General features: G+C 35.6%; 2 protein-coding genes and 3 pseudogenes across 3 annotated transcripts; all 5 read right to left on the bottom strand.

The window, feature by feature from the left end:
• Positions 1–6,211: 6,211 nt before the first annotated feature.
• LOC143623020 (putative glycosyltransferase At5g03795) lies at positions 6,212–10,157 on the bottom strand. Of its 2 annotated transcripts, none has more exons than XM_077094023.1 (4): positions 9,798–10,157; positions 9,564–9,697; positions 8,511–8,859; positions 6,212–7,452 (listed from the first exon to the last, which is right to left on the bottom strand). In XM_077094023.1, exons 1-4 carry the CDS (start codon positions 10,125–10,127, stop codon positions 6,793–6,795), a joined length of 1,473 nt encoding a protein of 490 aa, XP_076950138.1. In that variant the 5' UTR covers positions 10,128–10,157; the 3' UTR covers positions 6,212–6,792. The 2 variants fall into 2 exon arrangements, with proteins under 2 accessions (XP_076950138.1, XP_076950139.1); XM_077094024.1 differs by having other exon boundaries at positions 9,781–9,967.
• A 2,515-nt stretch (positions 10,158–12,672) lies between these two features.
• On the bottom strand, positions 12,673–13,711 carry LOC143622911 (flavonol sulfotransferase-like pseudogene; annotated as a pseudogene).
• Positions 13,712–15,551: 1,840 nt separating this feature from the next.
• On the bottom strand, positions 15,552–16,601 carry LOC143622843 (flavonol sulfotransferase-like pseudogene; annotated as a pseudogene).
• A 2,121-nt stretch (positions 16,602–18,722) lies between these two features.
• Positions 18,723–19,815, bottom strand: LOC143622910 (flavonol sulfotransferase-like pseudogene; annotated as a pseudogene).
• A 472-nt stretch (positions 19,816–20,287) lies between these two features.
• Positions 20,288–23,095, bottom strand: LOC143623018 (putative glycosyltransferase At5g03795). The gene is made up of 4 exons (XM_077094022.1): positions 22,511–23,095; positions 22,303–22,433; positions 21,818–22,169; positions 20,288–20,950 (listed from the first exon to the last, which is right to left on the bottom strand). Exons 1-4 carry the CDS (start codon positions 22,811–22,813, stop codon positions 20,288–20,290), a joined length of 1,449 nt encoding a protein of 482 aa, XP_076950137.1. The 5' UTR covers positions 22,814–23,095.
• Between the last annotated feature and the right edge of the window lie 1,946 nt (positions 23,096–25,041).

Genomic DNA, 25,041 nt, shown 5'->3' with positions numbered 1-25,041 from the left:
AGATGTTGGACCAAATCCTCCTTTAGTGCGTTATGTATCTCTCTTGACCGCACGGAATCCGAGTTTTCGAGTCGTTGCTCCATACTTGCCGGAGTCCGTGGTGGATCCGGGTCCGGTATGAAAGTTGGACATATTGCTCTTCCCTCGTCCTCGATGATCATGTTATGCATTATGATACACGCATACATAGCACATCTCATTCTTTCTAAAGATCACAGACGACAAGGATTTTTAACATAATGCCATCGTTGTTGAAGAACACCAAAACACCTCTCGATATCCTTTCTCGCAGACTCTTGCACTTTCTTAAAATACTGTCTTTTTTCATCCATCGGATCTCTGAATGTTTTAACGATTATCTCAAACTCTGAATATATTCCATCACCCAGATAGTACCCATGATTGTAGAAGTTATCGTTAGCCCAAAACGAAGCGACGGGAACAGTCCCATATATGTAACTCTCCATCACAGGAGACTGCTCTAAGACGGTTATGTCATTGTTGGAACCGGGAAAACCAAAGAATGCCGACCAAATCCAAAGGTCGTATGAAGCGATCGCTTGAAGGCTGACCGTTGGTCCCTTTTGGTCACCTCATGTGAATTGACCTTGCCATGCAGTTGGACAATTAGCCCATTCCCAATGCATGCAATCTACACTCCCTATCATGCCGGGGAAACCATGCACCCTTGTATGTGTCTCGTAAAGACGTTGTAGATCGTTAACGTTGGGCTCTCTCAGATAATGTGGTCCATATAGTTTAAATATTCCTATATTTTACAAAACTTTTATAAAATAAATGATCACAGTAAACAAGTGATAAACTATTTGAAAAAAAACAAAACGTACCGTAACAAAAATACTCCAAGGTGTCCCAAGTTGTTTTTTCGGTCATCTTTAAATACTCGTCGTTGATGTCGGTCGTGTTTCCGTAGGCGAGCACGCGTACGGCTGACGTAACCTTCTTGTTGGTGCATAATGTCAGTAGTTCAGTATCTTGTATTTTGTATGTGTCTGTAATCGTTTTAGATTGTTTGTTTGGTTTTGAATATGGTTTTGTATAAGTTCGCCTGGGATGTAGGCGAACTTGGAGGATAAGCGAAGTTATGACAACTTCGCCTAGTATGTTAGGCGAAGTTGTCGAGGTCTATTTAAACCTCCACTTCGGCTTATCATGTTTTAAGTTTGTCCGAACGTGTGTTAGTGATTATTGATATCACGTGTTGAAGTGTTGCAATACAATCGAGTTTATTAGTATTGTGTCGTGAGTTTGTTTTATCGGTTCAACGTATTATCTATCTTACGCTCGTATCGTATTACGTGGGGATTCCGCACCCTCGTGTTACGAGATATTCCTGTGTGATCCGGCTGGGAACCTACAATTGGTATCAGAGCATTTGCTCGTGATTGTGTGGTTCGGGATTATCACACGGGTGTTAAGATCGTTCCGTTCGACTATTCGCGGAACGAGTTTACGTTGAAATACCTAGTTTTTGTGTCTTGCCCATCTTCCACCATCAAATATACCCCAAAACACCTCCGCATACCTCGCAATACATCCAATTAAAACCTGCAAAACCTTGTCTTCATCAAGCGAAGTTGTCGTCAACTTACGTAGGGCTTAAGCGAACTTATAAGGTTTAAGCGAAGTTACTGTGAAGGCGAAGTTAATAAGAGGCGAAGTTAGGAAGTAGCGAGGTTGAGTGTTCAGCGAAGTTAAGCTTCAAGCGAAGTTAAGTTAAGCTTCAAGCGAAGTTAAGCTTCAAGCGAAGTTGTAATAACTTCGCTATCTGATCACTGTTCACAAAAAGTACTTTCTTTTTATTTCGAGTCGTGTTTCTTTCAACTATGACTTCAATAAACATTACCGAACTGGTAAAGATGGAGGTTGAAGCCGGTTCAGCAAGTAAAGCTCCAAAAATGCTTAAGGGTACCGATTTCATTGCATGGAAAGATCGGTTTGAACAGTATGTGAAGTATCAAGATGCTAAGATGTGGGTTTGCATTCAAGACGGATACATTCCACCAACATCCTTGTTTGAAGGTCGTGAACAGATTAAGAAGTACAGTAAGATGGAAGAGGAGGAAAAGAAAATGTATGAGGCAGAGAGTAAAGCTCATGCAGCTATAACAATGTCTCTTCCACAAGAGATTCTTCATACCTTCAAGAAATACAAAACTGCTAGAGAGCTATGGGAAGCACTAGAAAATAGATATGAAGGTAATGTGGGGATACGTGCTTCCAAGACAAAGCTGCTAAAAACCCAATTCTCTGTATTCAAGTATTTGAAAAATAAATCACTTGACGATATCATCACAAGATATTATCACTTGATGATCGAACTAAGTAATTACTCCATTGAATACAAGGAAGAAGAGATAGTAGAGAAACTTCTTGATGCTCTTCCACCGAAATGGGAAATGTACACTGTTCTAATGAGAGAAGATAAAGACTTTACCAATATTAATTTGGAAACAGTGGTCAATAAGTTACGAAATTTTGAACTTAACATGGTTCGGAAGGAGACACCAACTGATCAGGCTCAGGATCCAGGAATGTATGGTGCGAAAGTCTCTCCAAGCTCAAGTTCAAAATCAGAATCTTCTGCCTACTACTCAAAGGGAGAATCAAACTCAAACTCAACTCGAGATGGTCATGTGATTCTCAATATGGATGGTGACGTATGTTTCGTAGCTGGATGTAGTAATCCTTCAAAACCTCAAGCCACAACTGGAAATTTCTCGTCAAATGTTCCAAGATACAACTACTCACAGATTCCCATGAGTGTTAAATTAGCTGAACAACAGTTTGCTCTCTATGCATCCTTCATTGCATCCTATGAGAACTACATCAAAGGTAAAATAGTCGACCCTGCAACTTTGGATGAAGACTATGATCAGATCGATGCTGATGATTTGGAAGAGATGGACCTGCAGTGCAGATGGCTATGATAGTAAGAAGGGTAAAGAGATTCATGAAGAAAACGGGTAGAATGTTCGTTGGAGAAAGACCAGGGTTTGATAAATCAAAGGTTCGATGTTACAACTGTCAACAAAATGGTCACTTTGCTAAGGAATGTACAAATGAGAGAGTCGAACGAAGTCAGAACAGGCCTGCACAACAAAATGGGAGTGGTAGTGAAAATAGGGCTATGGTATCTAGACAGAATGGTAGATACAACTGGAATATACAAGTTGAGGAAGTTCGAACATGCTAATTTGGTAAACATCAAAACTGGAGGAAGTGAGAGGGAGACGGGAGAAAATCAAGCATATATGGCAGAAGTGAACGATCAGCTCTCTGAGGTAAGTTCTGAACTTCATTGTGAACAATGTGAAAATCTGTCTGAACAATTGAAAACAATAACTGATCAGTTTGTTAGTTTGGACACACAATTTAAAACCTTAAAAGAAGATCATCACTATACTAAAACTAGAGAAAACAGTTACTCGGTAAAAATGAAAGCTAGTGAAAAGGATATCAGAAGTCTTAAAGCCAGTCTAGCTGAAAAAATACAAGTAATTGATCTTAGTTATGAAGTGTTAGAAGAAAAAACCAAACTAATTGCTGAAAAAGATAAAAAGATAGCTGATTACCAGGTAAAAGTGGTGGAACTAAACAGAAAAATTGAACAATTTAGAAATTCTTTAGCAATGCTAGATCACATCATAAGTGTTCAACGTTCCCCGGTTAACACAGGAGGAATTGGATTTTCTGAAGTTCCCCCACCGTATAACAATAACTATACTTATGATCCTAGTAATCAGCAATCTGCGAATGTTGAGATTAGTCAGACAGTTCCAATCAAAATTTCTACTAAAGAAACTGAAGTTAATAAGAGCGAAATGAGTAAGTCAAGTTCTAATATTGCGATTTCTGTCCCTAGCTCTGTCTCATCAAATTCGGACAAGTCATCCGAATTGGGTGAGATAAAAGAAGATGTAGTGTTACTAAAACGTGGGGAGGAATATAAGCCCGATGAAAAGAATTCTTCCCTAAATCCGTTCGTCCCACCATATGTTAGAAAAACGGGTAGTAATGCAACCTCGACATCTACAACAACTGTTGAGACGAAACTTCAAAACAGAAGTTGTTTCAGATGCAATAAAGTAGGACACCTTATTGCTGATTGTCCTCTAAAACAGAGAAAATTTAGAGGTATGAGGCCTCCGAAAACTGAGAATAAAACGAATACTAATTATGATACTGGTAAAAATGTGAACACACCAAATTTCAGTCATTGGACTAATCCAAGATTTCAAAGAAATCAGTCACATTTTTTCCCAGTTAACTACGAAACCAACAATTATAATTCAGTTAATTCACTAAGGTTTGGATGGCCTCATAGCCAGTCCTCTAGAAGGTTTCCTTTCAGAACTTACAGAAACCATCCTCAAACTGACTTTGGGCAACCAAAGTACTGGATGTCGGTCAACAGATTTAATCGAGACCCAAGACCAGTAGGTCTTGGGTCCCCAGATTTTAATATATTTCTTTAATTGTGCTTGAACAGTCAAACAGGGTAGTAAACAATATGCGGGTTGTTGACAGTGGCTGTTCCCGGCACATGACTGGTAACAAGAAATTGTTACGTGACTGGAAATCTGTTCAAGGAGGAAGGGTTAGTTTCACTGGAGAGAGTGGAGGTAGAATCAGTGGTATTAGAACTGTGAAGAATGGAAAAATGAAGTTAGAGAAGGTGAATTTTGTGGAAGAGTTGAAGCATAACTTGTTGAGTGTATCTCAGATTTGTGACAAAGAATACACGGTGCATTTACTAAAAATGAGGCAATCGTTCTTTATCCTGGTTTCAAGATACCAGAGGCCTGGGTGGTGATGAAAGCTCCAAGAGAAAAGAACACGTATGTAATGGATATGAGGTCAACGAGTCTGAGTCAGAGTTATGGCATCGAAGAATGGGACATATACATCTTCGCAAAATGAATTACATTGTCAAGAACGGGCTGGTGCTTGGAGTTCCCTTGAAGAATTTTAACTTTGAAGATCAATGCTTGTCGTGCAAGAAAGGAAAGCAACACAAAAAACCTCATCACTCCAAGAAGGTTAACTCAATTGTCAGTACCCTAGACCTACTACACATGGATCTCTTTGGTCCTGTGAATGTAAAGAGTCTAGGTGGAACGTCATACTGCTTGGTTGTAACCGATGATTACTCTCAATACTCTTGGGTATACTTTCTGAAGGCAAAAGATGAGACAGTTCAATTGGTAATTAACTTGATTACCAAGGTTGAAAATATTGTTGGGAGAAAGGTTAAGTACATCTGGAGTGATAATGGTACAGAGTTCAAGAACTATCAGATGGAGATGTTCTGCTTACAGAAAGGGATAGAACATCACTACAGCGCCCCGTATACTCCGCAACAAAATGGAGTAGCTGAGAGGAAGAATAGAACGCTAATCGAAGGAGCCAGAACCATGCTAGCAGATGCTAAACTTCCCGTGGTGTTCTGGGCTGAGTTTGTTTATAACGCATAGTCGTTCAAAATAAAAGATACATGATCAACAACATGAAGAACCCGCACCCCTAATGCAGTTTGCGGGTCCTGAAATTTTTAGACCACTGCCTAACTTCATGTTTTCAATCATCGGGTAATGGGCATAGTGTAATACTAATGGGCGAATGCACATCCCTTCCAAACATTCTTAATTGCGTATTTACCAAGCCCAAATTCTCAATTGCACTTATTCCCATTCTTAATTGAGTAAAAAGTTAAATGGGTTGCAATCAATTTGTAAGCGTGCTAAACGGGTTAGATGGTTGTAACTAGTGGATTAAAGACTGGGATGTGCATGGTTTGGTCTGGGTCAGTTTTGACCCAAAACCGTAACCGTAACTGTACTTTTGACAAATCAAAAAATGATAACAATCTGTTATGTATAAGTCGATTATGACTATTTGGTTTTATATGTTGATTCGGTTTGATTATGGGCTGCTTAGAAGTGAACTCGGTTTGGTCATGAAATGTTTGGGCCTGACAAAAATAGCTCAAAACGACATATATGTTCATGAAAGTTTAGGCTTGAATATTTTTAAATTTTAACCACTTAATAAAAATGTTATTAAACATTTAAGCATAAATAATTTAAACTTTATCACTACATAGTATATATACATAGTTTAGGCTTGAATATTTGTATATACTGTATATACATAGTGGGAAACCAAACCGGTATAGTAGAAACCGGTTTGTAACCGATAATAACCATATATTAAGGACTAATTAGGATTTTCAAATAGGAACTGGTTAAGTGAACATCGGTTGATAAGGTTAATTTCAATCATTTAATGTTAAGTTCAATAGGCTACTATATGTTAATGAATGGACCGAACCGATTACATATGTTAGGGATTTTTCACTTAAATCCCAATTAGCAAACATTATTGAGATTAACCGGTTTTGACTGTTAGAACAAAAACCTGATTGGTTAATCCAGAAACCAGTTAACCGGTATTTGCACATCACCTCCAGTCACAGAGGATGCGTTAATCATTGTCTTCTGGTCTTCAATTTTCCTGATTTTAGTCTAGCAATTCATATATTAGACAATTCAAATATTCAATTATCAGCTATCATCATACAGACTTGCAGCCTCACATTTAATCTAGACAAGTTAAATCCTATTTAAAAAACATTAACTTCCAAATCTATAAAAGATTCAACTAACATAATTTAATAAAAAGTAAAAAACCTTAAATTACCAACTCAATATACTTGTAATATAACATACTAACATCATCACTATAATCTGTGTATTTATTACATTACCTCTAAAAGCCACTTGTGAAAACTCTAGTGTACCATATAGAATGAAGAATCATATGAAACAAATCATACTTAACAGGCTCTGAATGCCAAAAGAAATGTTCTCTTACCTTCTTCACACTCTCATACATCTCAAGATACTTTTCCTTCGATATCGAAAGCAAAATCGATTTCAACTTAGGAATATCCTGCTCGGGTATAAAAACCGCAAACGATCCCCAATTCAAAACATCAAAAAACGGGAGCACGTAGTTATCCGATATGATCACGGGGACACAGTTGTAAAATAAAGACTCGACCACGCGTGGGCTGTGGACCGCAAACCCACGAGCACATATACAAAACTTGCTTGTTTTCATTTGGTTAATGTAGTTTTGGTTGCCTTTCACGTGTGGCATTCGAGTTAGTATTTTCATGTCGGTGTCGTTGGCCCAATGGGCTAGTAAAGCAGGCCGGACCTGACCGTGCATGTGGCCCGCGAAAAAGGCTAAGGTCGTTCGATTAGAAGGGGGTTCGCCACCGACGTTTTTAAGAGGGTTTTTTGCGGACTGTACATATGTTGTTGGAAGTGAAACATCTTTGCCTATGTGGAATCCTGTTTGAATGTCAGCATTGCAAAGGGCTCTTATCGTGTTTAGTAAACGTCCCCTTGTTTCGGCTGGGGCCTGAAGAAATGTAAGAAACCTATTAAACGAAACTGAAATAACCGACAAAACTGAACACGGACTAATAACCAACGGTTCGAGTTTGTCTTTTTTTAACCAAAAAGTTATGTTTCGGTTTTGGTTAGCCTGAATCGCACCAAAAGTGTACCCAAATAACCAATCCAAAGTAATAACCAACAGTTCGGTTTTGTCTTTTATTTTAACCGAAAGTTATGGTTCTGTTAAACCATGACCGAAACAAAACGAACTTGTTTAATATGTTTGTTGTTGAACTTAGGACCCAAAGTCATTATTTGAGCCAAAAGTTTTAAATACAGTTAACATACTTTTCACCAAAAGTTTCAGACCCAAACCATTATGTTGTGTTAAATTATTCGAACCAAAACATTAAAGCCCAAGTGTAAACTGAAAACCGAATCAACCCTAAACATAAAACCGAAATAACTGACAAAACTGTAACCGACTCAAATTGATAACCAACAGTTCAGTTTTGTTTTTATAAACCGGAAGTTACAGTTCGGTTCGGTTCGGTTTCGGTCATGCCTCGTTAGAAAATCGAGCCAAACATGCTTATTATGTTTGATTGGATTAATGGCCCAAAGTCATTATTTGGGCCAAAAGAACTGGTTAACATACTTTTGAACAAAAGTTTCAGGCCCAAACTCACTATTTTGGGCCAATTTATTGGAGCCCAAATGTAAACCGAAAACCGACCCATAAGGCCATAACCTAACTGAACCTATAAGTAACACCAAAATAACCGATAAACTGAGCCCAAATAACTGATCCATTCTAATAGCCAACGGTTCAGTTTTGTCTTTTCTTAACCGAAAGTTACTGTTTGGTTTTGGTTATGCCTCATACAAAAACAGAACCAACCATGTTTATTATGTTTGTTACTAGATTTATAGCCCGAAGTGAATATTTAGAAAAAAAAAAGGTTTTATACACAAATTTATTAATAACAAGTGTTAACTTGTTTTATACACAAGTATTATACTTTAGATCAGAAGGTTCAAGCTCAAATGTAAAAGTAAATGAAGGAAACACATACATACCCAATCATGGCAGGCTGCTAGAAAATGATCTGAACCATTAGTTCTGTTCCAGAATGGATATTTTGTCATAAGCATCTCAGTGTGATTCTTCATGAACTGAATCAAATTATCACGACTGTGTGAATGCGGGACGTATAATGTTAATTCAAGCAGCCGTGAACTAAACGGTATGTAAAATAAATGTGCTTCATTTGGGTCTTGTGTAACAAACTGTTTATTAGATTCCATTAGCTTCAAAAACCAACCCTCACTTGAATATATTCCCTCTAGAATATAATCATGAAATATTGGTTTTTCACCGTCTTTGTAGATGTACACTTTAAGTGTTTGTTCCATTATCTCATAACTCCTGCATATTTGATGATAAAATGTTGTAAAATTACCACAAAATGTAACTAACTTTCACTTTTTTGTCATTATAAGTATGAAAAAAGAATGTCTTTTTTTTTTCCATTGAATGCAGTAATGCAACTATATACATTCTGCAGCGATTAAATGGTGATGTGGCAAGCTGTCAAATCTTCTGAAAACCGTGACACTTAGTTTCATACGCCACGATGAAAATAAAAAAATATGTTTATATTTTCATGTAACTAACTGTTACGGGTGTAAATGGGCCAAGCCTCATGAGATTATTTAGATCGGCTCGCTAAAAGCTCGAATCGAGCTGAGCTTGATTAAACAAGCTCGAGCCTATAAATAAGCTTTTTGATAAACGAGCCTAAACTTTACTTATCGAGCTCAAGCCAGTGAGCCTAAATGAACCTATCATTCATATAACTTTTATTTATTATATGAAATATAAATCTATATTGTAATTATATTATATATAAAATTATGATAAAAAACAGCTAAATAATATATGTTATGATATGCATAAAACTTATAATTAAAATATATATAAAAAATAACTATAATGTATGTAAAGTAATAAACGAGCCGAGCCTGAGCTCGAGCTTGAAAAACTACCTCAAGCCAAGCTCGAGCTCTCCTAAGTTAAACGAACTGACGCATGGGTTGTCTCGTTTACATGAATATGCGTTATAAAGGTACCTTTTAAACATGGAAATATTCCTATAAATCGGGGCGTAAAGATCTGAATCATTGTTCACAATTATCGCATTCTCGATTTGTGATTTTGCCTCAAGTAGCTGTTGATCAACCCGTGACAACAACCGAGACGTCGTCTGTAATAAACAACACAAACACAATAAAAAAACATATGAACACAATATTAACAATCTTTTCGCATAAACTCAAGTACACTAACCAAATCAGCATACATACGACTGAATGAGGCGAAGACCGACTCTTCCGTAGTAGTTCATTCATCTCGGAAACCGACATTACTGGCAAAGTCTCCATTTTGGTATTTTTATTATCAACAGATGATGCATTCTGTGTACTTTTTTCTGACCCGTTAAAGCCCGAATGCGAATTGTTTAGCTTGTGTGACGAGTTACCGGATATTAAATATGAAAAACTGGTAAAAACTTGATGCTGAGAGTACTGATACTGAACAGTTAATAAAACAGCAGATGCAAGTCCAAATAAACATATCCATTTAATAGTTTGCTTTAGATATAGATAGTGAGTAAACCCAAACCCGCGATCCATTTAGATCAGACGTGTTGAAACCCGATATCTAAACTTCAAGAATCACTAGGAATATGCAACAAATTTGAAACCTGATCAAATAAATGTAAAACAACAAAATGAATAAAAACAATATTAGTTTAAAGGTATACATACAAACTAACCCATGAAGATTTACTATTACAAATTCTTGGAATTAATTAAAACATGATCTATTAGAGATTTATTATAATGGGTATTGATTAAACAGATGAATTCTGTGATCAGATTAGAAATTGCATAAATATTATTAATGGAACTGAATTGTAGTAGTTTATAGGATTTATAATCAACGAACATATTTGATGAGATTGGAAATTTAAATAATTTATATTATGAATGAAAAAAGACAGGATTTAAGGAAGCACTTACTGTTAATGATCACAAGGAATAAAGGATGAAGTTGTTTGAGAAATAGTGTTTAGATCAGATTCAAATCACACAAGAAAGTTATTAATGACGAATAATGTTGTTTAAAATGGGAACACGATACTCGAGAGTCAAGCCACATGTGTCTAATTAAATTTATTTTTTCTTTTTCTTTTTTAAACCTTATTTTTTATGACTGACGGAGTAACGGATCACAAACTCATCCGATCATATTCATCTCAACTTTTAATGAGGAAGTCGCCAATAAATCGATAAAAGCTCAGCCCTTATTATTTTCTTTTGTCACAGGTGGAATTTAAACCTAAATCTTTTTTTAATTAAATACTTGAGCTGGAATCACTGACAATACAACAATATTTAATCCCCAATATTTATAGTCACTTTTAAAAATATCATTGAGATTTGTAAGAATGAGTACTTTGTTTCAATATTTCATATGATTTATTTGAAATTATAATTTTTGGTTTTATAGTTACAAATCTTGTTATTTCCATTCAAGTTGTTAACCCTAGAGGTGCAAAAAAAACCCAAACTCGAAACCGGTTTTTTTATACTCAAGTTTTTAATACCTGTACCCGATCCTACCCGTAGGATACGGATAAAGTTCGTGTTTTAGTACCAAAACCAGTACCCGAACCGGACCTGATTTGTATCCGATAATACCCGAAAACCTTAAACGGTTCCATACCAGGAACCGGGTTTTTCCAATACTCGATTTGTGCACCTCTAGTTAACCCCAACTATTTTTTAACGATAAATTAAAGGAATTTCTTTCTTTTTAAATATTTGTTTATTTTATTCTTTTATTAACTCAATGTAGTACTTTTATTTTTATTTTCAATTTGTTAAAAGTTAAGTGGGTTATTGAGTTATTGTGTTCACGAGTTTCACTTAAGAAAAAAAGGAAATAGATGAAAAGAATGAGATGATTGTGTTCTTGATTTTCATTTAAGTTGAGAAAGAAAATGATTAAAGAATATGTTTGTTTAGGAGTTTCATTAAAGAAAATAAAAAAAAGAAAAAATAGGAAGAAATGGTTACTTTCTAAATTGGTAAAATCGGAAAGGAAAAAAAGTACCGGAAGAAAGGAAAGAGAGGGGAAAAGAAAGAGATGTCAAAGGAAAGACCTCCCTTTTATTTCCTTTCTCTCGTTCAATAACTCGAGAACACATCAATTAAAATGGGTTATTGGATTTGAACCAAGAGGGATATCATTCCATCATACCAATAGGTTCAATAGTTCATATAAAAAATGGGCGATGAAATTACCACTAAAAACAATATGTTATATTCATTTACGTGCATATAAGAATATTTGTAATGGGCGAAGATTATGAGCGAATTCAGGCGAAAAGGCGTGCAAACACCTCCCCCCCTCCCCCCCCCCCCCCGAATTTTTGGGGATAAGGGGAGGGGCGCGGGGTATTTGTCGCCGGCGTTGTGTGTGTGTATTATTATTATTATTATTATTATTATTATTATTATTATATGTGTGTGTGATATATACATGGGGCTATAACACCATTACACCCTAAAAACAAAAATTTATCATTTGCTGACTGAGCGTCACCTGGCGCAAAACCCTCCATTTTATAGCCCCCCACTACACATAGTCAATTTATCATTGAAATTCGTGTAAAAAGGATACGTTAGAGCTAAAACCATAGTCATATATATTTTATATTGGATTTTCGGAAGGTTTAAGTGTTTTAACTATGTGGATGAAAATTTGTTTATTAGCTAAATGCTAAAATACAGTTTAATGTAGACAGATTACCCACCAAAGTCGATTGTATCGGTAACTTTAGCTTGAAAATCTTTCATTAGATAGGAAAATTGCTATCAATACAAAATATATAGCAGACTCATGTCCAAAGCAAGTGACATATTTTATTGAAGCTTGTTATTAGAAACCGCAATAGACCCACGGTTATTACTTATTAGTATTGTTAAAAATGCTGGATCAGATTTTACATCAAATGAAAATATTTTATTATTCATTACATAAAAGGAAACACAAACGAATACAGAAAGTAATAAGCTTCATGAATTCCTAGAACCATTGCACAATTTATTCAGGTTATTCCTAGTGGCAACATGTGATATGATTATATGAATAGCTTCTTCAACATGGTTATTCAAGCTTCAAATGAGATATTTAAACCATCAAACTTTTCTTTGATGACCTCGTCCAAAGTATGAATCATTTCAGTTGTAAGATAATTAACATAATCACCGACAACGCCTTTCCTAAAAAAGATATCATTAGATAAAACCTTAGACGCTTGCTTTCCATCCTTGTTTACCTCGCGTAAGTTCTCAAAACCACATAGTTCGATTATCTTTTGCATTGTTCCATTATATTCCTCTTCTTCTGTAAAAGGGTTGTCTATGAACTTGGCTAACTTCTTAACCTCATTTTCCGGGTCCTTTTTTAAATCCTCATACTTTAGGAACAATACTTTATCTGGACGTGCTAAACTTGCCTTATAGTACTCTATCACATGATCCCAGAAACTACCATATACACTGATACCCGCCTTGAAACGCTCAATTAATCCATCATCTAGTTTCAGTGGCGTAGAAACATCTCCTCTTACCTTGTTTATGAAGTGCCAAATGGAAATTAACACATCTTTAGGGTTTCTACATATATAAACAATCCGACAGCCAGAGCTAATGACTGATTTAGGTAAAGAAGTGTATGGTATATGGGTAGCGAGCAGTCCATTTGCAAAAGTTGGGTTGTGTAAGAAGGACGCGGTCTCTATGAAGGGGACACAATCATGGGGGCTAATGGTGAGCAATGGGTGGGTTGTGCCTATTTTGAATTTGGTTCGGTTCAAAATAGCAAATGCAAGGGCCTTAAGCCATGTTGTGCCCGATTTTGGATAACTTGCCAAGACAATATTAGTGGGTATTGCTTGGAAATCGTCTTGCAAGGCCATAACCGCCTCAAGTGAGAAGTCAGCTTTTGAGTTAAATGAAAAACCTTGGAAATACCAAAAACCCTCATACTAACAAAGGTTATAATCCGTATTTTTGGGAAGAGCTTTGATTTTGTCTTTATATCGCTCCATGATGGTGGCCATTTTCGCCTTTAGGGCCTCTTCTTCATCTTCTGTAATGGTTGCTACAGGCGAATAGTAAGCAAATGGACCGGATAAGGAGGACATTATAATGTAAGTAGGCTCAAATGCAATATTATTATTATTAGCTTGAAGCTCATGTGCATGATCGACAGTGTATATATAACAGGATTACCATAAACAAATACGTGCAATAACCAGGGGCGTAGCCAGCCTTAGGGGAATGGGTTCGGCCGAACCCGTATAAAATTTTGTTTTAATGTTATATATTAGTGTATTTTGACATCGAACCCGTAGAAATTTCAACATCGAACCCGTAGAAAACCCAAATATAAGTGGTAAACAGTCGGTCTTTTGTCCCTCAAAAATTTTCGAACCCGTAGGAAAAAATTTCTGGCTACGCCACTGGCAATAACACGCTGATAAAAAATAAACCTCAAGTTGTATTTGTTTATTTTTCTTGCTCCAAGTTGTAATTTGTTTATTAAATAAACTTAGATCTACTATTACAACTTTACAAATGGTAACGATTGACTTTTAAAACACGTCTAATCAAAAACTCTAAATCCCAAAAAATAATTCACGTGCATTATGCTTAATTTCTGATTAAACTTAAGGGAGATCTAGATCTCACCTGTTGAGAAATTATACAGTCATATATCTAATAAGACTAATTATAAGATTTTGTAATCAAAGAAGATCAAGAAATAAATTGTTAACGTAAAGTCGTGAGATGCCCAAAAGGATATCGGCAGTTCGACACATTTTTTAAACAAAAGACAAAATCGTTAACGTCAAAGTTGTAATTCCACGGTTCTAATAAAATTTATATTCGAACGTCACATTGCAACGCTATATTCGGAATTTGACACATATTCTATACAAATAAAATAAAAGTAAAACTAGTAGTTCTTGTTATAGCGAAGTGCCATGAAATTTGATATATAAAAACCAAAAAACACGAGAAAGTTTAGTTTTAAGAGGCTCATGTGAATTTCTTGTCGGACCCGCGTGAAGAAGTGTCTACTCTGGTTATGTTTCTTTTTTTTTTCTTTAACATTTAATTTTCATTTTTTACAATTTTTGCCTTTTTGTGAGGTTTAAACCCTAGTGTTAGCTAGGAAACACCAACACATTTACCACCGCATCAAAAGGGATGAGGCTCAAGTTATGTTTCTTGATTTGTCACTGCAACGCGAATTATTAGTTATTGTGCCCATTTTTTGGGTTTTTTTTGTCCGGTGATTCCAACGAATTCACATTAGCTCACAACTGCAAAGCTCGGTTTTTTTGCTCGCCTATTTTTCTTTTTTGTTTAAACATGTTAATATGTTATATTTGGGCATGGACATAATTATTTTTTTGCTTTACCATAGGTGTCGTGACTTGATACTGACCAAATTCACGTTAGTTCACCACCAAAATGCGCAGTTATGATAATTTTTTTGTAACATACTTTTTTCTGGTGTTGTAACCCATCACCGATCAAATTCATTTTGACTCACAGAATTGTGGACGACACACAATAAGTTTTCTCTCGACAACTCTTAGATGATTTTGTGTTCATGAAGATGCAAGGCTAACCCTCGCGTGACCACTTCAGATGTAGGGTTTTGTGTAAACTAATTATAATCGGATTCTATGTGCTTCATTAATATAACAGAACTTATGCACAAAGCAAGTGACATATTTTATTGAAGCTAGTTATTAGAAACTGCAATAGACCCATGGTTTTTAGTATTGTTAACAATGTTGGATCAGATTATACATGCAAATGAAAATGGTGTATGATTCATTACATAAAAGGAAACGCAAACGAACTACATGAGAGTAATAAACTTTATAAACTCCTAGAAGCATGACACAACTTATTCAGGTGATTCCTAGTGGCGACATGTGACTTGAATAACTTCTTCAACATGGTTATTCATGCTTCAAATGAGATATTTAATCCATCCAACTTTTCTTTGGTGATCTCGTCCAAAGTACGGATCATTTCAGTCGTAAGATAATTAATATAATCACCGACAACGCCTTTTCTAAAATAAATATCATCAGACAAAACCTTAGACCTTTGCTTTCCATTTTTACTTACCTTAAGTTCTCAAAACTACATAGCTCAATTATCTTATGCACTAATCCATTACATGCTTCCTCTTCTATAAAAGGGTTGCCTAAGAACTTGGCTAACTTTTTAACCTCATTCTCTGGATCCTTCTTCATATCTTCGTACTTTACGAACAATACTTTATCTGGTCGTAGTAAACTTGCCTTGTAGTGCCCAACCACATGATCCCAAAAACATCCGTATGGACTCATACCCGTTCTAAGAAGCTCATATGCGCCATCCAGTGTCAGTGGCGTAGAAACATCTTCTCTCACTTTGTTCAAGAAGTGCCAGGCGGAAATGACCACATCTTTAGGGTTTCTACATATATAAACAATCCGACAGTCAGAACTAATGACTGATTCAGGTAAAGAAGTGTAGGGTATATGGGTAACCATGAGGCCATTGGCCAAAGATGGGTTGTATAAGAAAGACTCGGACTCTATGAAGGGGACACAATCATGGGGGCTAATGGTGAGCAATGGGTGGGTTGTGCCTATTTCGAATTTGGTTCGGTTCAAAATGGCAAATGTAAGGGCCTTAAGCCATTTTGTGCCTGATTTTGGATTACTTGCCAACAAAATATCCGTGGGTAGTGCATGGAAATTGTCTTGCGAGGCCATGACCGCGTCAACTGAGAAGTCGGCTTTTGAGTTATACCCCAAACCTTGGAAATACCAGAAACCCTCATACTTACATAAATGAAGATCAATATTTTTTGGAAGAGCTGTGACTTTGTCTTTATATCGGTCCATGATGATTGCCATTTTCGCCTTTCGGGTCTCTTCTTCATCTTTTGTAACGGTTGCTACAGGTGAATAGTAGGCAAATGGACCGGACATGGACATTATATTGTAAGTAGGCTCAAATATATGTTTATATTAGCTCAAATGTGCATGATCGATCGACTACGCATATATATATATGATAGGATTCCCATAACCAAAGACATGCAATAATTGCTGATTAAAAAAAAGACAAATTAAATCATCAAAATTCAAGTTGTATATATTTTGTTATCAAAAACCGTTTAAAACCGTCCAACCAGCAATGATCTATCTGTATTTTGAGCAAGAAAAACTTCAAATTGTACTTAAAATTTGATATAAACTAAAGAGTGACGTTCATAAATATATAGTACTAGTATTTACTACAAGTGGCAACGATTGACTTTTATAGCACGCCTAATTAAAAAAGAGTTTGACGTTCATAAAACAAAAAAACTAAGATATACATATACCATTACAAGTGGTAACGTTTGACTTTTATAACACCCCCAAGGCCGTGGGGTATAATCTAACCCCTACATAGGTTAAAGTGACATGACACTTTAAAAATGGATTAAATCACTCCTCACTTGTGTTAAGTGTGTTAAAAAGGCCCATGAGTTATGCTCTTAACGGGTTAAAATAAACAATATGTATTAATTACTAATTGATTTGTTATATTAATTATGTGTTAAATGAGTTAAACCATTTCCTTTGGATGACATAGGGTGAAAGTATAAAAAAATGATGATGTGGAGCTTATGTGGAATTAAGATGGGTTAGAGTATACCCCATGGTCTAACTAAAACGAGTTAATTTGACGTTAAAGTAATATGTAAGTGTATCAGATAGAAACTCGAAAAGTTGGAAAGTGAAACAATATGCAAAATTTTCAATAACAATAACAAATTAGTACTTTACCCGTCCGGTGGACGGGAACATCAACACAGGAATGCGACGCTTATATTAATTAACTTAAATGAGCATAAGACAGGCCATATGAGATACTGAGGTAATATGGAACAATAAGTGTATGCATGGTTATATTTTGACGTGTTAACGGGTATCTTTTAGGTTTGTTTCTTGCTATACTATGCAATCCACGTTATGTGAACGGGTTGTATGTTTTTGCCTTACCCAACGTTTGACATCTCAAAATATGTATTCTATAGCAATGTATGTATGATTAAAATCATTATAAACTTAGAAAACCAGCCCGATGCTACGGCGGCATGGTTTTTTTAGCAGGACTTGCAATGTTTGATTAAAGTAGGGTTGACCGGTTGACCATATTTGGAATATTTTAATTTCATTTTATCCTTAAAAACACCATATTTGGAACTTTATAATCCATTACTGATAAACCTTGCTACACAATATATATTATATTAAAAACCCATTATTTACTAAACATTTACGGTGCATTTTACCAGCAAAGAAAGCAAAAATGGGTCGTTTGGATGCAGGTTTACGTCCAAGATTTTGTATTAGGTTTTGAGGATAGCGGATGTTTGTTTTGGGGGGAGAAACGTCTTTACCCAACTCGAAACCTGATTTATGGATGTCTGTGTATGCACGTGCCCATGAATTACCTTGTTTCATCCAGCGCCTTGAAATATGAATATAAGTAGAAAGTCAGATGCAAATAAGCTAACTTAGTTCAAACGGGCCACACGACAAAAAAGTCAAACGGGCCAAATGGTCAAACTAGTGAAAAGGGCCAAATTGGTCAATCGAGCCAAATGGGACAAACAGGTCAAACCAGTCAAACGGGCCAAATAGTTCAGCTGGTTTTCTTGATTTGCATCATAAACCATCCGGCCCTCATATGCATATATTTCCTTCATAATTAACTGCCTCTAGCTGGTGGAATATGGGCTTTTCACCTTCATTGTAGATGTAGTAACACGTTTACGTGCCAATTAGTAAATTTAGCATGGAAATTTATGTGAAACCCATCCATTTCAGACAAAAACCAGAATCATGGAAATTTAGTAATTTACCAACTTAACTTTAGCTTGAGAATCTGTCATGTAATATGAAAATTGCTATTATTAATTAGACAACGCGTGTGACATATTTTATTGAAAATTACTATTACAAACCGTAGATGAAAAAAGAACAATATTAAACTTCATAGATTCCTAGCTAGAACCTTGAAACAACTTATTCAGGTGATTCCAAATGGCAACATATGATTGAATCACCTCTTCAACATGGTTATTCATGATTCAGATGAGATGTTTAAACCATCCCACTTTTCTTTGGTGATCTCGTCCAAAGTATGGATCATTTAAGTCGTAAGATAATTAACTGAATCAATGACAACACCTTTCCTAAAATAAATATCATTAGATAAAACCTTAGACGCTTGCTTTCCATCCTTGTTTACCTCGCGTAAGTTTTCAAAACCACATAGTTCGGTTATCTTTTGCACTGATCCATTATATTCCTCCTCTTCTGTAAAAGGGCTGGCCATGAACTTGGCTAACTTCCTAACCTCATTCTTCGGGTCCTTCTTCAGATCCTCGTACTTTGGAAACAATACTTTATCTGGCCGTACTAAACTTGCCTTATAGTACCCTATCACATGATCCCAGAAACTAGAAACTACCATATGGACTGACACCCGCCCTGAAACCCTCAAACATATCGTCCAGTTTATGTGGCATAGAAACATCTCCATTGACCTTATTCATGAAGTACCAAGCGGAAATGAGCACATCTTTAGGGTCTCTACATATATAAACAATCCGACAATCAGAACTAACGATGGATTTAGGTAAGGAGGTGTAGGGTATATGGGCAGCCATGAGGCCATTTGCGTAAGATGGGTTGTTCAAGAAAGACTCGCTCTCTAAGAAAGGGACACAATCATGGGGGCTAATGGTGAGCAATGGGTGCGTTGTGCCTATTTTGAATTTGGTTCGGTTCAAAATGGCAAATGCAAGGGCCTTAAGCCATGTTGCGCCCGCTTTTGGATAACTTGCCAAGATAGTATCAGTGGGTAGTGCTTGGAAATCGTCTTGCAAGGCCATGACCGCCTCGACTGAGAAGTCAGCTTTTGAGTTATAAGAAAACCCTTGGAAATACCAAAAACCATCATACTTACAGAGATTATGATCAAGATTTAGGGAATTTTTGGGAAGACCTATGATCTTGTCTTTATATCGGTCCATAATGGTTGCCATTTTCGCCTTTCGGGCGTTTTCTTCATCATTTGTGATGGTTGCTACAGGTGAATAGAAGGGAAAAGGACCAGACATTATAATGTAAGCAGGCTTAGCTTTAAATGTTTGTATTAGCTTGAAGCTCATTTGTGCATGAATATATAATAGGATTCCCATTAACCAATACATACAATAATTGCTGATAACAAAGTAAACAAATAATGATACAGATCACCCGGATAAAAAATTAATAAAACTAATTGTATTTCATAATCAAAACTGCAGATTAAAAAATAAAACTAATTGTTTTATCAAATTTCATAATCAACTACATATTAAAATTTTGATTATCGAATAGATCTTATAATTTATCAAATTTCGTAATTAACAAAGATCACCAACTTGCATATAAAGTAAGCAAGTGACAACTAATCTGTTATTAAAAAATAATAATAATTTGTTTTTCAAACATAAAACACATGATTTATAGAAGTGATATTATTTATAAGCATTATAATTGATTCTGTCTTACCAGGTATGCAATTTAGTATTTTACATCTACACTAATAAAAAAATGTATTTACTATTTACAAGATGTTTAAATAAACCACCTAGCGGTTTACTTTAATCTAGCAACTCTAGTATACCATATTGAATGTAGTATCATATGAAAAATGTCATACTTAACTGGCTTAACATGCCAAAGAAAATGCTGTTGTACCTCTTTAACTCTTTTCTGCATTTGCAAATACTTGTTTCTCGGTATCGAAAGAAGAATATTTTTCAAATCCGGGATATCTTTCTCAGGCACAAAAACCGCAAACGATTCCCAATCCAAAACCTCAAAAAACGGTGGGACAAAGTTATCGGATATGATCACGGGAACACATTCATAGAAAATAGCCTCCACAACTCTAGGACTGCTGACTTCAGAACCTTTAGCACATATACAAAACTTGCTGTTTTTCATAAAGTCAACATAGTTTTTGTCGTCTTTGACTTTTGGAAGTTTTTTAAAGATTTTCATGTCTGGATCTTTGTTTTCCCAGTGGCGTAAGAGGATTGGACGAAGGTAGCCGTGCATTTTGCCAGCAAAGAAAGCAAAAATGGGGCGTTTGGATGGCGGTTTACCTCCAAGATTTTGTAATGGGTTTTGAGGATAACGAATGTTTGTTTCAGGGAGAGAAACGTCTTTTCCCAACTCGAAACCTGATTTTTGGATGTCTGTGTTGCATATGGCTCTTATGCAGGTACCCATGAATCGCGTTGTTTCGTCTGGCGCCTTGAAATTGAATATAAAAGCAGAAAGTCAGATGCAAATAAGTGAATAACAGAATAAGCTAAAAAGTTCAAGCGGGCCAAATCGGTCAAGCTAGTTAAATGGCCCAAACAAGTCAAAGAAGCCAAATGGATCAAGCTAATCAAACCGGCCAAGCGGTAAATGAGCCAAATGGGTCAAACGGGCCAAATGGGTCAAACAGGCCAAATTGGTCAAGCTAGTCAAATGGGCGCTAAATTGGTCAAACTAGTCAAAACAGGCCAAACTAGTCAAATGGGTAATATATAAAAAAAATTCCTACACCTTTCTAATATGTAGCACGTTATTTATTAAAGAAACTAAAAACAAAAATATAAAATGATAAACTAGGGTGTGCATGGGTTGGTGTTGGATTCAAACCATAAGTTTTGGAAAACCATTCGATTCGGTTTGTTGGGTTTTACCATTTGGGCTTCAAGTTCTTGGGTCAAAAAAATTGGCCCAAAATAATGAACTTGGGTCCAACACTTTGGGCTTAAATAGTTTTGTTACTTAACAATTAATTGGTTATTATACATTTATGCTAAAATACTTGGGTTACACTATTTATTAAATTCTTAAAAACTACTTAACATTTTTAATGAAAAATGAGAATCTATAAATTCAGTTTGGTTCGGTTTTTTCGGTTTTAATTACATGCAAAACCGAACCTGAACCAAAAATTCCGTTTTCATGGAAACAAAAAGCCAAACCATCGGTTTTTGTTTGTGTTCAGTTTTTTCGGTTGCGGATCGGTTTTTCAGTTTCATTCACACCCCTACCAAAAACAGACAAACCCATTCGGACCCGTACTCTAAAGCTAACCTTTTTGACAGCTACATCATGGCTTACCCAATCATGACAGGCAACAAGAAAATGGTCAGCCCCACCGGTTCTATTCCAGAAAATGTATCTCCCTGAGATCATGTCAATATAGTTCTTCAAATACGGTACCACGCTTTCCCGATTATAGGAGTTGGGTGATAAAGTTGCTTTTAATAATTTAGAGCTATAAGGAATGTAAAACAAATGGGCTTGTTTTGGTTTTCTTGTAATGAATCTTTTGCTTGATTTCATTTGCATCATAAACCATCCTTCAGATGCATATATTCCCTTCATAACCGCCCCGGGCTGGTGGAATATTGGCTTTTCACCTTCTTTGTAGATGTAAACTTTGAGTGTTTTTTCCATTAATTCATAACTCCTGTATTAAAATGAGCCATATGTTATATTCGGATTATGCATTTATGCGAAAATAAGCAATTTTAGCATGAATTTGTGTAAAAAGGATACACGTGAAGGTCAAAGATTAAAAACACATGAAATAGTATGTTTACCTCCTAAATAATGATATATTACGGAACACTGAAGGATAAAGGGTATGATCATCTTCATTAAACGAAGCATTCTCCATTTGCATCTTTGCATTCAGTAATTCTTGATCAGCTCTTGAAGTCCAAAGCGGTTTCTACATAAATATATGTGAAATCATGTAAAAAGTTAAAACAACAAAAATCAGCATAATGAGTTCAAGAAGCTTTATACCATTGAATGAGATGAAACACGATTACGGGCTAAAATAACACGCATATCAGAAACCGACACTACTTTCATCGGTTGCTTCCTACGACGGACTTTAGTCGCAGCGGATAAATTGGCTGATGGGACCGTATCTCTAGTTGATGATTCATTTTTTGTGAAACTATGAATCAGATTGGATACATTTTTGTATGTTTCAGACATGTTGGAATCTAAGAGAATTTGAGGTGGTGGTAAAACACGAGTAGCATTATCAGTAGAGCAATTGCTAATGCTACCAGTACTGTTTGTACCATTGGCTTTATGCATCTTGCTAGCAGAAAATTAAGATGATATAACATCACCATAAGGAAACTCAAAATACTGCAACATTATTATAACAGCAAACACCACTCCCCCAAAGTATGCCAATCTTTGAATTCCCAATATATGTTGAAATCCATGGCCCATTTGTATATAATATAAATTGTTCTCCAAGCAAATTGGCCCTCAAGAATTCCCCTAAAATATAGGTATTATTATCAATTTTAGTTATCAAGCCGCAAAATGTTTACTCAAATATAACCAAAGTGCATTGAAGGATAGACAATAACAAAAAAACATATAATGAAGAATATAACTGACACCTTAATCTAGAATCATAACTCAAAATATATTATGCTTATTCAATCATCCAAATAACAAAAATCATACACTGAAACATAACTGCCAGCTTAACCTAGAATTGTAACTCCAAATTATCGATTAATCAAGCAGAAGTGACTGTTATCTGCTTATGCAATCATCCAAATAACAAAAATGATATGCTGAAGAACATAATTGACAGCTTAATGGGAATATCATACCTCAAAATTCACCATTAATCAAGCAGAAGTGGCAATAATATGCCAATTCAATCTATCCGAATAACAAAAGTCATATACCGAAGATCATAAATGACTGCTTAATCTAGAATCATAACACAAAATTCACCATTAATCAAACTAAAGTGACAATAAATAAACTGCTTATTCAATCATCCTAATAATATTAATCATATACTGAAGAACATAATTGGTAGCTTAACATATAATCATAATAACTCAACTTAACTATTAATGACAGTAATTTTCTTAATCAATCATCAAAAAAAAAAAAAAAAAACTACTTCTGAGTTTCCAGTCCATTTGAATCTCAGCCTGTGTAATTAACACTATATATGAATTTTACATCGAATGATCAAAATTAAACTGAATAATACTATAATTGAGTTAATTTATCTAATTATTGATGTATGAACAGCACCTGTGATCACGAAGCTTCCTGAATCAGCCGCAGATTATTCTGTAATTACAAGTTTCAATAATAATAATTGTACCAAAGTATCTGAGTTTATTATTATTATTATAATGATTTGTTAACAGTCAGTGTAATCGGGAATAGTGAAAAAGATATTAATTAGTTATTATATAAAAATAGTATTAAGTATTGATGCATGGTTGAAAGTTGGGAGTTTGAATGCTAGTAAATAGAAAATAAAAGGATAAAAACAAAATAGAAGGTTGTTACTTTCATCTCCTACAACATAAATAGTTTTGTGTCAGTAGCCAGTACACGTGTAAAGTCATACCCATTTATTGATGATACGTGTCAATTAGTCTAGGGTGTCTTTGTAATAACTCCAAGTCTAAGGTCTGTTTTGTAATAATAGTTGATTGTGTACTAAATCAACTGATGAACGGTCAATGAATCTACCGATTAGTTTTGTGACCAATTTCTTAAGGCTGCTTCACGTGTCATTTTTGTTGACCATCTTGTATAAAAATTATTGTGTTTATAAAAATAATAGTGACCCTTAATAAAGAAAAATTGGTACTATATATACACACCATCTGACAACATAATGTGGGTGGTATGGCTATGCCAGTGGTGCGCGTGGCCACATCCGTCACTTTTGTGTCATTGTAAGTTTGTAACATATCATACGCACTAATATTAGGGGAGGCTCGGAGGATGTGCGGGCCGCATCATCTGCCGGGGCACAAATACATATTACATATATATATATATATGTTTTTTTGTGTTAAAAATAGGGTTATTTCCTATGGTTTATCAGATAAGTACATGCTCATAATGATTTCTGCTTATAATAAACCAGTCGATAAAAGTCTTAGCCATGTACACCAACGAATATAAAAAATTTTCGTTAAGGCATACGAGCAGTAGCGAAGCTTGGACAAGTTCGTCGTGGGGGGGGGGGGGCTGACTCAAAATGTATTTTAAAAAAATCTTAAACGAGGGGGGCCGGACTCAACTTTTTGGTCAAACACAGGTAAATGTACACTACGTATATAAATTTTCGGACGAATAAATGGTCAATTTACACTACAGCACAAAAAAACAGGGAGCGAGGCCACCCTGGGCCCTAAGGAAGCTTCGTCCTTGCATACGAGCCTTTTTTATATTTACTCAGCCGAGGTATTTAAATTATCGGAGACGACCCTGACTAATATGATTATGCAAACACAACTCATGAAACATTATGGCACGCATGATGT

The sequence above is a fragment of the Bidens hawaiensis genome, unplaced genomic scaffold (assembly GCF_021521415.1).
Source record: "Bidens hawaiensis isolate Kalapana, Puna unplaced genomic scaffold, B.hawaiensis_p1.1 tig00003244_1, whole genome shotgun sequence".
In the NCBI taxonomy this organism is placed as follows: Eukaryota; Viridiplantae; Streptophyta; class Magnoliopsida; order Asterales; family Asteraceae; genus Bidens; species Bidens hawaiensis.
The sequence above is the reverse complement of the archived record's forward strand: the minus strand, read 5'-3'. Positions and strand labels throughout refer to the sequence as shown.